The sequence below is a fragment of the Gopherus evgoodei genome, chromosome 1, assembly GCF_007399415.2.
Source record: "Gopherus evgoodei ecotype Sinaloan lineage chromosome 1, rGopEvg1_v1.p, whole genome shotgun sequence".
NCBI lineage: Eukaryota > Metazoa > Chordata > Testudines > Testudinidae > Gopherus > Gopherus evgoodei.
In genome coordinates, this window is record NC_044322.1 from 270,464,808 (window position 1) to 270,479,399 (window position 14,592).

The 14,592-nt window shown below is 48.9% G+C and overlaps 1 protein-coding gene across 1 annotated transcript in view; it reads right to left on the reverse strand.

Moving 5' to 3' along the window:
* Positions 1-5,199: 5,199 nt before the first annotated feature.
* Positions 5,200-14,592, reverse strand: part of NPTXR (neuronal pentraxin receptor) — a 36,671-nt gene continuing 27,278 nt past the window's right edge. The window contains exons 4-6 of the mRNA XM_030549321.1: positions 7,797-8,050; positions 7,056-7,235; positions 5,200-6,241 (exon numbers count right to left, since the gene is read on the reverse strand). Of these exons, the coding sequence (XP_030405181.1) occupies positions 6,017-6,241; positions 7,056-7,235; positions 7,797-8,050 (659 nt within the window). The 3' untranslated portion in view covers positions 5,200-6,016. The remainder of the gene's footprint in view (positions 6,242-7,055; positions 7,236-7,796; positions 8,051-14,592) is intronic.

A 14,592-nucleotide genomic window follows, 5' to 3' on the forward strand; every position in this document is an offset into this window, starting at 1 on the left:
TGCCTTGGTGTCTTGCATTTAGACTGTGAGCTCTTTGGGCAGGGATCCTCTCTTTGTGCTGTGTTTGTACAGTATCTAGCACAACAGGTCCTGGTCCAGGCCTAGGGCTCCTAGGTGCTACCCCAATACAAATAATAGATACATACTACAAACAATGTACATTAGCTCCTGCTTCTTTATGTTTTCTCATCCATGTGCTGAGCCGCCCGGATGGTCCTTCTGTCTAGCTTGCCCTTTGTGAGGAACTGGAAGCATTACAGAGAAAGCAACCATAAAAGCCCTAGATTTAAGCCTTCATCCCAATAATCTAAGTTTAGCTTCCAGGAACTCTCTCTCATACCAGGAACGCAGCACTCACTAGCCATGGTCTAGGTGTCTTGGCGGCTCCATCACCTTTGCCCCAAGTTGGCAAGTCAGTGGATGATTCTTAAGCCCCCAGAAGGAATGAAACATAAACATCACATTTATTGTTCACAATCAGCTTTACAAAAGAAAAATATATATGATACATATACACACGCGCGCACGTGGAATCTCATGCCACGGATGTACAAAAGAGAGCGAGAGAGAGCGAACGGCTTGGTTTTTTCCCCCTCAGTCATGGTGCACTAAGGTCACGGTGTTTTACAATTTGAACATGATTGTGTCTGAGCCCCTCCCCCCCAATACATCCCTCCCTCCAGCAGGGGCTAGCTGCATCTTAGTGTGAGCATAGGGCAGCTAGAGGAGAGGCAGGGGATCCAGTAAGAACAGATACTAGAATAATCCAGGAAACAACAATGCATTTGTCTGTCTCCCCTGCACCCCTACTTCCCCATGCTGTATAGTTGAGAGAGAACAGGGAAGAGATCCAGCAGGTTCAACCACCAGACAAGGAAAGTGGAAGGTTTTGAGGAGGGGGAAGAAAAACACGACACGAGCAATCACAAAACCCCAAAATACCACTTCCCCCCGCCACACACAATTGTGTATGCAGACATCAGTGGCTTCATGCACTTTGGAAACACTGAATGATCAGGCACTCCAAAGGAAAATGAACTCTCCCGCCCGCAGCTTCAAGTTCAGCACCTTTCCATCCCATCCCCACCCCCAAGCCTCTTCCCCTCTAAGGCTGCTGGCTCTTTCCCTGTGCTCTGGTGAAAGTCCATCACCAACTCCCCTTTCCACCCACACCTGCTGTGGTATGCTGAGCACCTAAGAAGCACAGGCAGGCTACCTCCACATGTGATTAGCAGGTAAAGGGGCTATGGAGCAGGTATAACTACTCAGGACTGGACTATCTATCCCTTGGGCTATTGTTTTCCCTTCATTACTGTACTGTGGCCCCAGGGAATTCATCTTGGATTCCACCTACTCTCCTTCTTGCTCTCTAATGTTGTCTCCCCACAAGCTGTTGACCATGATCTGGGAAACATGCCCAAGGGAGCACCTCTTCCCCCTTTCCTTTGGTTTGCTCACTACAGAGGTGGCACCCACTTGGTGGCAGGAGCGGCTCTAGACATTTCGCCGCCCCAAGCACGGAGTCATGCCGCGGGGGGCGCTCTGCCACTCGCCAGTCCCAGTGGACCTTCCGCAGGCATGCTGCCGAAGGCACCCTGCCTGCTGCCCTCTCAGCGACCGGCAGAGCACCCCCCCGCGGCATAACGCCCAAAGCACACGCTTGGCGTGCTGGGGCCTGGAGCCGCCCCTGCTTGGTGAGCAGCACGGGAAAGCAGTGCCCTCGCTAATACAGCCTTGCTAGCCCTTGCCCTAGTTCCAACTGCCTTTGAACTTGATATGCAGACCCTTCTCTGTCTCGAAGATCCTCCACCAGAGGTCAGCACAGAGTCTAGCAAAGCTGGTGCAACAGCCAACCATGAGCACTCCCACCAAGGAAAATACCCTCTGCCCCCAGCCTGCCAAGGGGAGTCAGTGAAGAGGGGAAATGCAGGTTGTCGGCCAAATGGAAAGAGGAACCATATTGGCTCGATTTCAGAAGAGACTCCAGTTGCAACCCTGAGACCAGGGTGTAATGGCTTGCTTCGCTTTTTCCCACCGAGGGCTGTAACTGAGGCCTTTCCAGCAGCAGAGAGGGGAACAGCTGGTTACTGACTCAGCATCTAAGTGTTCAGGGTCAGATAAAATACAAGAAGAAGCCTTCACACCCCAAAGGGTCTGATTCATCTCTCACTATACCAGTGACAATCTAAAGCAACTTCAGTCAAGTCAGTGGAGTTACATCAGGCTGGTGCCAGAGAGAGAAGAATCAGGCCCTGAACTTGTTTTAGGGGGAAAGATTTGTGATCATTGTTTGTTTTTTGTCTGCATGCTTTCCAGTCCTGGCTGCAAGTGAGACATGCCCACCCCAAATCCCTGCATGGGGAAAGAAGGCTGAGCAAAGGAACACACCACCTAGTGGCAATCCCAGCTTTGAAAAACTGCATTCTGATTGGCTCAGAGAGAACACACCAGTTTCTATGCTACAGCCAATCAGATTTGGACCTGGTGCAAATGAAACTCAGTTGACTACAATGGAGCTGCTTTAACATAAACCAGTTTAATCTGGCTCAATCTCTCCATACACACAGTAGATGAAATATATAGCACAGAAAGAGAATGCATGCTGGTGTGGTAGAAAGGCTGGAGCAGCATGGGATGACCATATTATTCCTGGGTGGCATGGCTCTGAGCGAGTTATTCAGGTCATCCTAATTCAGTACCAACAGAACACTCAGATCACCCCACCTCATCAGAGAGTCTGTTTAGGCCACAGAAAAATGCTTTAAGAAATGGTGGAGAGGTTTTAACAACATTATTGGAACTACTTTGTGTCCCTCTTCCCTGCATACCAGGAGTCTAACTGTACACGTCTCAAAGGCGGGGTGAAAGTAAAGGACAGAGCACAGTTCCATCCCCCCTGCTAAAAGCAGAGGGAGCACTCCCCTTCCTCTCCCTGCTTTGAGCAAACGGTGCAGCCTCCCAGCTCCCCTGTCCCTCTACCCCAATGCAGAGAAAGCTCCTATGCTGTTTCTATCTCCTTTTTTACCGCCCAGAGGGAAAGGTCAACTTGTGCTTTTTTAAAACCTCTAAAAGGCCTTTCTAATCCACCGTCACATCATGATTTTGAGGCCAAGCTACCTCCTGATCTATTAGAGCTGGAAACAAACACTCCTTGTCAGTGGTAAAAGCATCTGATTTTAACTTTGGTGTGTCCCAAGATATTGGCCCTTGTCCATGGGTGGGCATCCTGAGCCTCCAGCTTTGTAATTTTGGTGAGGGGAACATTCTAGAGCAGGGAGACTTAGGAAACATTTCTTGGCAGGTTGGCTGTTTTTTAAAGGCAGCTGTTTAAATCACTTCAGAGGTATGGAATGTTAGAAGTATTTCTAATGGAGATGGCTTATTGGACAGAGTGCAGGGGGGAAACCCAACAGTGCCTGATAAATGCATCTTTCATGTTGCTATCACCACTCCCTATATAGTATAAATGTGTGTATGTGTTTGCATTTACTGTATTCTTTGGAATAAAAAGGGTTTGCTGATGAGAGTTTGGGTCATATTATATAAATATAGCTATACATAAAAAAAGTATCAGTAAAGTTGGCATTAGCTTTGCCACCCATCCAATTGGTTGTAACTACCTGCTTTCCGAGAGGATGTAAGACATATTTGATTATCTGGGATTGGAGGGGGTTGATGGGTAGGGACAGAAATAGGGTGAAGGCAATGCTTTCAAGTAGCTTTAGGCCCTGCATTTAAGTGTGGTAAAAGCATGGCCTAACAAAATCTACTATGACAAATGTCAGGGCATTGGGGGAAAAAACAATGCTTTTCAAGGAGAATTGGCCTATTGAAAATCCAAACACAACAGCATCAGGCTAGGGTGTGGGAATTAGGAAGTGAAACTAACTAAAGCAGAAAGTGAAACTGACTAGGTTTGTTTTGTGGTCCCAGCTCAGTGACATGCAAAAAGCAAACAAATTGCATCAATAAGGATAAGGCAATCAGGCTGGGATTTGCAGAAGAGCCTAAAGGAGTTATGTGCCCAAATCCCATTGAATTTCAAGGAGAGCTGAGTGTCTGGCTCCCTTAGGCTCCTTTGGAAATCCCAGTCAAAGGCCTGGTCTACATTTAAAAGTTTTACAGGATATCAATGTTGCATGGGGATGTGTGTGATTTCTTTTAACTAAAATAGTTATATTTGTACCAGTATAAAGTGCCTTATATAAGCATAACTTATTCTGCTTCCTGAACCAGAATAAGCCAAACCAGTATAAGTATTTTGATACCAGTATAACTGCATCCACACTACAGTCGGGGTTAGTTTGTTTTGTTTGCTGCTTTAACTATACCAGTACAGTTAAACCAGCAAAACTTTCTGGAGTATGCAAGCCCTTCGCAAGTTCTAACTCTGTAGGCTTCAGTACTAGGAGGGGCTAGCAGGCTTAACACAGTCAGGGCTTTTGTTTTAAGTTTGTGGGACAGATTTACCCCTTGCTTCCGCCGGCAGTTGCAAATTGTTCCAGGCTGAGGGGAGAGCGCACCTCCAGGAGAAGGCAATTAGTGCCCCCACTGCGTGCTCCATGGCGGGGTGTGGGTGCAGGGGTCCACACAGTCTGCCCGCAGCTCCTACACACTGAGGCTGCACCAGCTGTTACCCAGTCTTGCTTTCACCCTTCCCCTATACAGCATCATTGACTTCTGAGACTGGATTGATCCCAGGCAAGGAGTTCCTTGCATCACCCTCCCCCCTGTTTTAGGCTGACTTCCTCCCACTGTGAGCTCTCCACCAGGGCCTGGGACAGTGGAATGAATCTGGCCCTGTGAGTTTTGCATTGACAGTCTCCCTTTCAGGTGATTTAAAGGGAACGTGGGAGGAGTGGAGGGAATGAACAATCCTATTTTAAGAAAGGAAACAGAAATGGGACAGCTTTTGAGAATCAATCAGGGGCTTGTTCTTGTCCCCCATTGTTCAGAGGCTACAAGACTTTTTCATGTAGTGAATATTAAGTCTGAGTTTCTCAAATCTGTCTACAGGATGTCGAAGCTCAAACTAAATGGGATTTGAGCAGGGGTTCTCAAACTGGGGGTCGGGACCCTTCAGGGGGTCGTGAGGTTATTACGGGGGGCGGGGGCTGCGAGCTGTCAGCCTCCACCCTAAACCCTGCTTTGCCTCCAGAATTTATAATGGTGTTAAATATATAAAAAAGTGTTTTTAATTTATAAGGGGGGGTTGCACTCAGATGCTTGCTGTATGAAAGGGGTCACCAGTACAAAAGTTTGAGAACCACTGGATTTGAGCATCCAAATGCCCCTAGGCAGCTGTGGGAAACTCAGCCTTAAAGCATTAAGTTCTACCCAGGATGAGTTTGGCCCACTTGTGGCAAGAGGAAATGAACAAAACCTGTTAAGTCCTCTGTGGAACTCAGGTGTTGGTAGCTATAGGAGACGGGGGGAATCCAAGGGGAATCCCAGCTGGCAGGACCATGGAGCTAATATTTGGAGGAGGGTTTATCACTGTGACACTCCCAGTGGAACATGGAGTGACTAGAGAAATATTAGCTTGGGTATTCCCAATCAGCCAATGGTTTTCCCAGGACCAGTGCCCCCCAAGCTAGGCTCTACGGCCTTTGCAGTTCCACCCAGTACCCACGCCAGACTGGCGATGCTAGCAACAGGATGTGAGGAGAGGAGAAATGTTGGCTCGGTAGTTCCCAGTGTACCTGTGGCTCCCCCATCCCCACACCAGAGTGGCCCCCTGGTGGTGCCATTGTATGGATGGTTGGTGGAGAACCTTGCCACTCACTTGTTACCCCTCAAATAGGCCTTAACTGGCACAATAAAACAAACAGCGTCAAATTTCTTTGAGTTCAGATGGTTTTCTTGCCCCTCTCACCTCCCTCCCCGAGTGGATTCAGAACTCAAGATGTTTCTATCTGGGAAAAAGGGGATCCCTGACGCCTCGTTCCTTAGGTGGCGTGGAGGCAGGGGAAGTTGCTGTCAAGCTCCTTTCTATGGGTGGGGGTGGGGGGGCTTCTCATGCCTTCATCCTCTCCTCACATATCTCGAAGCTCCACTTGGTGGCGCCCCCAAGGACCTCCACTAGTTCGTCGTCCCACTGGATCACGTTGCCTTGCAGGTGGAAGGTGCAGTTGGCCAGGCCCAGGATCTCGGTGGGTGTCAGGATATGGTCCCACATGTTGAACTGAGCTATCTCGCCGACGAAGGCCTGGGTTGCGTCAAATCGCCCGCCCAGCGTATCCTGCACCAGCACATTGAGGGGAGGGGTATCAGCCCATTAACAGGGAAAAGGTAGAAAGTGAGAGGGAGAGACAGTGAATGAGAGACAGACAAAGTAAACGCGGGGGAGGGATAGAGAGAAGAAGAGAAAGGAAAAGTGAGAGGAGAGAAAAGGTGAAATAGAGAGGGAAAAAGAAGAAACAGACAGAAACGGAGAAAAAACAAAGGAGATTAAATGGCAAGAGTGCACAAATGAAAGAGAGAAACATGGAGAGAAAGTGAGAGAGAGATAGACAAGGGTAGAACGAATACAATGAATGAATATGGCCACTGCACTATTCCTGACTACCTCAGATTTCTCTTCTGGGGGATCCCTTTTCCCAGGCTGTGTGTGTGATCCGTAGAGGTGCTGTTACTGTAAAACACACCCAGCCGACAATGGCTGCAGGCTGAATACGGCATTGCCAAGCGAACTCCCACCGAAACTCCCAGATGCTCTACAACCATCTGGGGGCTATAACTGAGTTTTGGCCTGGAAGCAATCAGGGAGGGGATTCCAAAGAGAACCCAGGCTCTTGCTGTGTAGGGCTGACACAGGCAGTATGCTCATCCATCACCCCACCACCATCCCTGAGGAGAGCCTGTGGGAGGCAGACACTGTATCAGTCAACAATGGTCCCTCTGATCAGCTGAGGAGCTGTTCTGACCAGCTCCAGACAGGGTAGTAGCTGCAGTCCAGGGAGAGTGCTAGAGGAGAAACTAGTTTTCTGCTTTTGAGGCTTACAAATACCCCAATTGTTAATTGTTCCCAAGAAGATGCAGCAACTGCAACCCACCTGCTCCTGGCCCAGGATTATCACCCCGTGGGGTTTGATGGGATGCCAGGCGGCCAGGTTCTCACTGGACCCACGCTGCTCACCGTCCTCATACGCCCACCATACGCCATCCCGGGTGGTCCAAGCGATGCAGATGTGGTGCCATGTCCCATCCTTCAGATTCAGGGGCAGCTGGGCAACCTTAAAAAAAAAACCCAAAACCAAACCAGGCATGTCATGGGGCTGCCTTAAAACCCACAGTGCACCCTTGGGATGTTGTGGGACAATCTCTCCGAGCAGACACGTGCAGCAGCAGGTCAGGAGTCCTGCACAGACCTTCTCCCACTGGCTCTGACATGCAGCAGCCTGACGTTCAGGGATAGTGCAGAGGGGAATGGGAGATGTTAGGTGGAGGGGATAGATCCTCAGGACTGTGCCTGGAAAGATGAGGATCCCCTCAGGAGGAAGGAGGTGGAGAGAGGAGAAAAAGAAAGGAGGCAAATAAGAGAGGAAGGGAGAGGTAGGAAAGGGGAGGGGGAGGGAGCAGGGAGAAGGGAAGAGCAGGGGTAGGTAGATAAGGTGTCTGAGTTAGAAACAACAGGGTCTGGTAGACTCGCCTCTCCCCTCTCCAGGACAAAGGGAAGCATGGAGGTAATCCCCATCACTGGGAGGAGGGTGGGAGGCTGCTCCCAACACACACACACAGGAAAGAGTGGCATACATGCCTATGCTCCCAGCTCAGAGGCTCTAACCCCTCCTGACCTTATCATTGATGAGCAGCTCCATGGGGCTGTGTCCCCACTCCATCAGCACAATCTCATTGGCTTGCCCGGGGGCAGAATAGGAGAAAGGAGTGCCCAGCCCTGAGGAGGCCTTGGACTTCAGCCACATACAGACTGTGAAGGCGAAAAGCTCCGGCAGGCTCTTCTTCATGCGCGCGTACATGTAGTTGGTCCGTACGGGGATGGTCACCTTGTAGGCATTTGGAGGGTTAAAGTGTGGTGCTCCTGGGTGCTCTTGAGTGAACAAAGGAGAGGGGGGAAAGAAACAGGGCTACAGGTGAGTAACAGTGGGAGCTGCAGAGGGATTGTCCCACATAGAAACACTAAGAATTAAACCAATGCAACACTAAAATCAACCCTACAGCATAGAATCCTTGCTGACAAGGGCCACTGGCAGCACCTGCAGCTCAGCACTTGTCATAGTATCTTTCCCCAATCTGAACCTTAGAGTCCAAAAGTTGGGGTACTAGCATGAATTCCTCTAAGCTTAATTACCTGCTTAGATCTGATAAGCTGCCACCAATCAGGAATTCCAGTGCCTGATACACCCTGGTCCCCCCAAAACCTTCCCTGGGGACCTCCAAGACCCAGACCCCTTGGATCTTAACACAAGGAAAGTAAACTCTTTCCCTCACCCGTGCCTCTCCGAGGATTTCCCTCCCCGGGTACCCTGGAAGATTACCGTGATTCAAACTCCTTGAATCTTAAAACAGGGAGGAATGTCCCTTCCCCCCCTCCTCTTTCTCCCTCACCCAAAGGCAATACAGATTCAAGCTCCGGGAATCTAAAACAAAGGGATTCCCCCTTCTCCCCTCCCTTCCCTTTCCCTGTTAAGTACAGACTCAATTCCCTTGAGCCTCAACAAGGGGAAAAATCAAACAGGTCTTAAAAACAAAACTTTTAATAAAAAAAGAAAGAAAAAGGTAAAAGTTATTTCTGTAATTTAGATGGTAAAAGTTACAGGGTCTGTCAGCTTATAGAAACTGGAAAAAAAGCCTCCTCCACCAGAAATACAATTTAAAATACTTCCAGCCAAATACACATTAGACCTCTACCAGCCAGATACACATTTGCAAATAAAGAAAACCAATTAAAAAGACTAAACCGCCTTTCTACTTGCACTTACTACTTGAATAGAAAATTAGAGCCTGTAGTACGTCCAGTCACTCTCAGATCCCAGAGAGAACTAAGCCAAACCCAAAAAACACAAACAAAGGCTTCCCTCCACCGAGATTTGAAAGTATCTTGTCTCCTGATTGGTCCCCTGGTCAGGTGTTTGATTCTCTGTTTGTTAACCTTTTACAGGTAAAAGAGACATTAACCCTTAACTATCTGTTTATGACACGCCCCCCAAATCGCAGACAGTGGGGAACCTCACTGGCGGTGATTTCTTCCTAGAACTTTAGAATAAACAGATTAAGACAACACCTGCACTTTACATATACTACTAAGTATGTAAACTACAAGACTTTCTACATTTGAAGGACCTATTTTAACCAGTGGATTCTGGGAAACTTTCACGAGAGAGTGCATCAGCTACTTTGTTAGAAGCTCCTGAAATGTGTTGAATTTCAAAATCAAAATCTTGGAGAGCTAAACTCCATCAAAGCAGTTTTTTGTTGTTCCCCTTGGCAGTATGAAGCCACTTTAGCGCAGCATGGTCGGTTGTAGCTGGAACCACCATCCCCAAATGTATGGGCGTAGCTTTTCCAGGGCGTACACAATGGCGTAGCATTCCTTTTCACTGACTGACCAGTGACTTTCCCTCTTACACAGTTTCTTGCTGAGAAACATGACAGGATGGAAGTTGTGATCTGGTCCTTCCTGCATGAGAACTGCTCCTATACCGCACTCAGATGCATCTGTGGTTACTAGGAATGGTTTGTCAAAGTCTGGGGCCCTTAGCACAGGGTGAGACATGAGCGCCACCTTAAGCTGGGTAAAGGCCTTTTGACACTCATCAGTCCACTTAACTGCATTTGGCTGGGTCTTTTTGGTCAGGTCGGTCAGTGGGGCAGCAATTTGGCTATAGTGTGGTACAAATCGCCTGTAATACCCGGCTAAGCCTAAGAAGGATTGGACCTGTTTCTTTGACTTTGGGACAGGCCACTTTTGGATAGCATCCACCTTGGCCTGTAGGGGGTTTATGGTTCCTCGACCCACCTGGTGCCCCAGGTAAGTCACTCTGTTTTGGCCTATTTGACACTTCTTGGCCTTAACAGTTAGTCCTGCCTGCCTGATGCACTCAAAGACTTTTACAGGTGTTCTAGGTGTTGGGGCCATGAATCAGAAAAAATGGCCACATCATCGAGGTAGGCAGCTGCATATTCGTCCAGTCCTGCTAGTAGACCATCTAGCAGCCTTTGGAAGGTGGTGGGTGCATTTCGCAGCCCGAACGGAAGCACACTAAATACATACACCCCCGCATGGGTGATGAATGCTGACCTCTCTTTGGCAGATTCATCTAGCGGTACTTGCCAGTACCCCTTGGTTAAGTCTATTGAAGACATGAACTGGGCACCTCCCAACTTTTCCAATAGCTCATTGGCACATGGCATTAGATAGTTGTCTGGATGAGTTACTGCATTTAGCTTAAGGTAGTCCACGCAAAAGCGTATATCCCCATATCCCCATCTGGTTTGGGTACCAGAACCACTGGAGATGCCCGTGCACTGGTAGATGAGCGGATTATACCCATCTGTAGCATGTTCTGGATCTCCCGTTCTATAGCAGCTTGGGCATGAGGAGACACCCGGTAAGGTGGGGTTCTAATTGGGTGAGCATTACCTGTGTCAAGGGAGTGGTATGCCCGTTCAGTCTGTCCTGGGGTGGCTGAGAACAATGGGGTGAAGCTAGTGCACAGCTCCTTGATTTGTTGCCGCTGCAGACGTTCCAGGGTGGTGGAGAGGTTCACCTCTTCCACGCAACCATCACTTTTTCCTTCGTAGTAGACACCTTCAGGCCACTCAGCGTCATCTCCTCCATGGACTGTAAACTGACAAACCTGTAAGTCTCTGGAATAAAAGGGCTTGAGAGAATTAACATGGTACACTCTGGGCTTTAGGGAGGAATTGGGAAATGCTATGAGGTAGTTAACAGCTTCCAGGCGCTCTTGGACCGTGAATGGCCCTTCCCATGATGCTTCCATCTTATGGGCCTATTGCGCCTTCAAGATCATAACCTGGTCTCCTACCTTGAAGGAACGTTCTCTGGTATGTCTGTCACACCAGGCCTTTTGCACTTTTTGAGCATCCTTTAGGTTTTCTTTAGCAAGGGCTAAAGAGTGTCGGAGGGTGCTTTGTAGGTTGCTTACAAAGTCCAGAATGTGAGTTCCTGGAGAGGGTGTAAACCCCTCCCATTGCTGCTTCACCAACTGTAATGGCCCCTTAACCTCGTGGCCATACACAAGCTCAAACGGTGAAAACTCTAAACTGCGATGTGGTACAGTCCTGTAGGCAAAGAGCAACTGCTGCAACACTAGGTCCCAGTCATTGGAGTGTTCATTCACGAATGTACATATCATGGCCTCCAAAGTTACATTAAACCTTTCGACCAGGCCATTGGTTTGATGGTGGCAAGGGGTGGCAACCAAGTGATTCACCCCATGAGTTTCCCACAGTTCTTTCATGGTCCCTGCCAGGAAATTAGATCCTGAATCTGTAAGGATGTCAGAGGGCCAACCTACCCTGGCAAAAATGTCTGTTAGGGCCTGGCACACAGCTTTAGCCCTAGTGTTGCCTAGCTCTACTGCTTCCGGCCATCGGGTAGCAAAGTCCATGAAAGTCAGTATGTACTGCTTTCCTCTGGGTGTCTTTTTGGGAAAGGACCCAGAATATCCACAGCTACTCGCTGAAATGGGACCTCAATTATGCGGAGTGGCTAGAGAGGGGCCTTGACCTGGTCTTGGGGCTTTCCTACTCTTTGGGACACCTCACAAGACCGGACATACTTGGCAACGTCCTTGCCCATCCCCTCCCAGTGGAAGGACTTCTCCAACCTGTCTTTGGTTCTGTTCACCCCAGCATGGCTACTGGGATGATCATGGGCTAAGCTTAAGAGCTTTTCCCGGTACTTAGTTGGAACCACCAACTGTTTTTGCAGATGCCAGTCTTCCTGGTGTCCACCAGAAAGAGTTTCCTTGTATAAAAGTCCTTGTTCTACAACAAACCAGGATTGATAAGAAGAGCTGAGAGGCGGTGGGGTGCTCCGTGCCGCCGCCCAAGCTTTCTGAAGGCTGTCATCTGCTTCCTGCTCAGTCTGGAACTGATCCCTTGAAGCTGGGGACACCAGTTCTTCCTTAGACTGTGGACTTGGGCTTGATCCCTCTGGAAGCGATGTAGGTGATGGGGTTGTTCTCGTAGCTGGTGAACCGCTCCCCGCTGGTGCACCAGGTGGTATTTCAGGCTCTGGCTGAGCCTCTTGGGTGTGGTTGTCTGCTGCTTTTGCCAATTCAGGCTCGCTGGCGCCCTCCAGAGTTGGGGTTGAAAATGGGTTCGCAAGCGCTGGCGTCAGTGCTGCCAACGGTTCTGGTGCTGGCTGCTTTTCCAGTTCCTGGTCTGGGACTGGAGGCACTGTGGCTGTTTCAGTCATTGGTAGGGGATCCGAGTTCCCTACTTCTGTCTGGGTCTCTGGTAACACAGACGGGGCCTCTGTGGACGGCTCAGGAACAGGAATGGGTCTGGAATCTTGCCTGGTTTGTCTACGTGTAACCATTCCCACTCTCTTGGCCCGCTTCACCTGGTTGGCCAAGTCTTCCCCCAATAGCATGGGGATGGGATAATTGTCATAGACTGCAAAAGTCCACATTCCTGACCAGCCTTTGTACTGGACAGGCAGTTTAGCTGTAGGCAAGTCTACAGCTTGTGACATGAAGGGGTAAATTGTCACTTGGGCCTTTGGGTTTATGAATTTGGGGTCCACCAAGGATTGGTGGACAGCTGACACTTGTGCCTCCATGTCTCTCCATGCGGTAACCTTCTTTCCGCCCACTCTCAAAATTTCCCTTCGCTCCGAGGGTATTTGAGAGGTATCTGGGCCTAGGGATCGTTGGTGTGATGGTGGTGTAATGAACTGCACTCGGTTGGGGTTCTTGGGGCAGTTGGCCTTTATATGTCCCAGTTCATTACATTTAAAGCATCGTCCAGCTGACTGGACACTGGGCCGAGGTGTGTTACTGGAGACTGATGAGGTGGGAGAATAGGGCATCTGTGGCTTTCCTTGGGTTGTAGGTGGGGTCTTGGGCTGCCCTCGGCTATACGGTTTATTGTCGGTGTGCCCCCTGGGGTATTCGCTCCCCTTGACAGTAGCTTTTTTCTTTTCTGCCACTTCCATCCATTTGGCTCCAGTCTCCCCTGCCTCGGTTATCGTTTGGGTTTCCCATCTAGGAAGTACCTCTCTATTTCCTACAACCCAAGGAAAGCCACAGATGCCCTATTCTCCCACCTCACCAGTCTCCAGTAACCCACCTCGGCCCAGTGTCCAGTCAGCTGGACGATGCTTTAAGAACTGCTCCATTTGTATCAGGAGGTGCAGCTCGTCCATATCGTTAACCTTTGTTCCTGATATCCAGGCTTCATAATTCTTTGCAATGTGGTAGGCGTGTTGGGGGAATGACACATCTGGGTTCCATTTTAGGGTTCTGAACCGCCAACAGGCATGTTCAGGTGTTATCCCCATTCTGTATCTGGCCTTGGTTTGAAAAAGTTTATAATCATTCATGTTCTCCTTAGGCATTTCAGCCCCCACCTCTGCTAAGGGTCCACTGAGCAGTGGCCTCAGCTCTATCATGTACTGGTTTTCAGACATGCTGTATCCATGGCAGGTCCTTTCAACATTTTCTAAGAAGGCTTCTGTGTCATCACCTGCCTTGTAGGTGGGAAATTTTTTGGGATGTGGAACAACAACTTGTGAAGGATTGGCTGTGTTCTGTTGCTTAGCCTGTTCTAATGCCAGGGCCTGCTGGTGGGCCTCCCTCTGGAGTTCCATCTGTCTTCGGTGGTCTGCCTCTTTTGCTGCTTGTTCTCTTTTGCAGACTACCTCTTCCTTGGCTATTTCTGCATTAATTAGTTCTATCCGTCTCCTATGTTCATTTTCTTTTTCTATGGCTTGTTGCCTTGCCCATTCCTGTTTCAGGGTGTCCTTGGTACTCATGGTTTCTGGTGTCTTGCGTTGGGGCGCCCTCTGGTGTTTATTACCCGAAATGCTGTTCCTCTGCTACCTTCTCTGTTGCTAAGCAACAGTCTTTTTTAACTTTTTCCACTAGCTACTCACGGTAAAGTAAAAAGAATAAAAAAACCCTTTTCATTTGCAAATATGTTCTGCTGGAGTCTGCTGCTGACCACTTAAGCCTGCTTTGTTTAACAAAAGACCCTTGTCAAACCTTAATGTGTGTGCCCTGAGGCAATCTCTCTGCATAACCAGAAGGGAACAAGGAAAAAAATTTCTCTGGCTGTAGTTTTAAAACCTTCTCTTCTCTGCTTACAAGCAGCTAGCAGATAAAAAGAAAAATAATATTCCTACTGACTTTTGGATTCCATCTTTCCCACACACTGCCACCATATCATAGTATCTTTCCCCAATCTGAACTTTAGAGTCCAAAAGTTGGGGTACTAGCATGAATTCCTCTAAGCTTAATTACCTGCTTAGATCTGATAAGCTGCCACCAATCAGGAATTCCAGTGCCTGATACACCCTGGTCCCCCCAAAACCTTCCCTGGGGACCTCCAAGACCCAGACCCCTTGGATCTTAACACAAGGAAAGTAAACTCTTTCCCTCA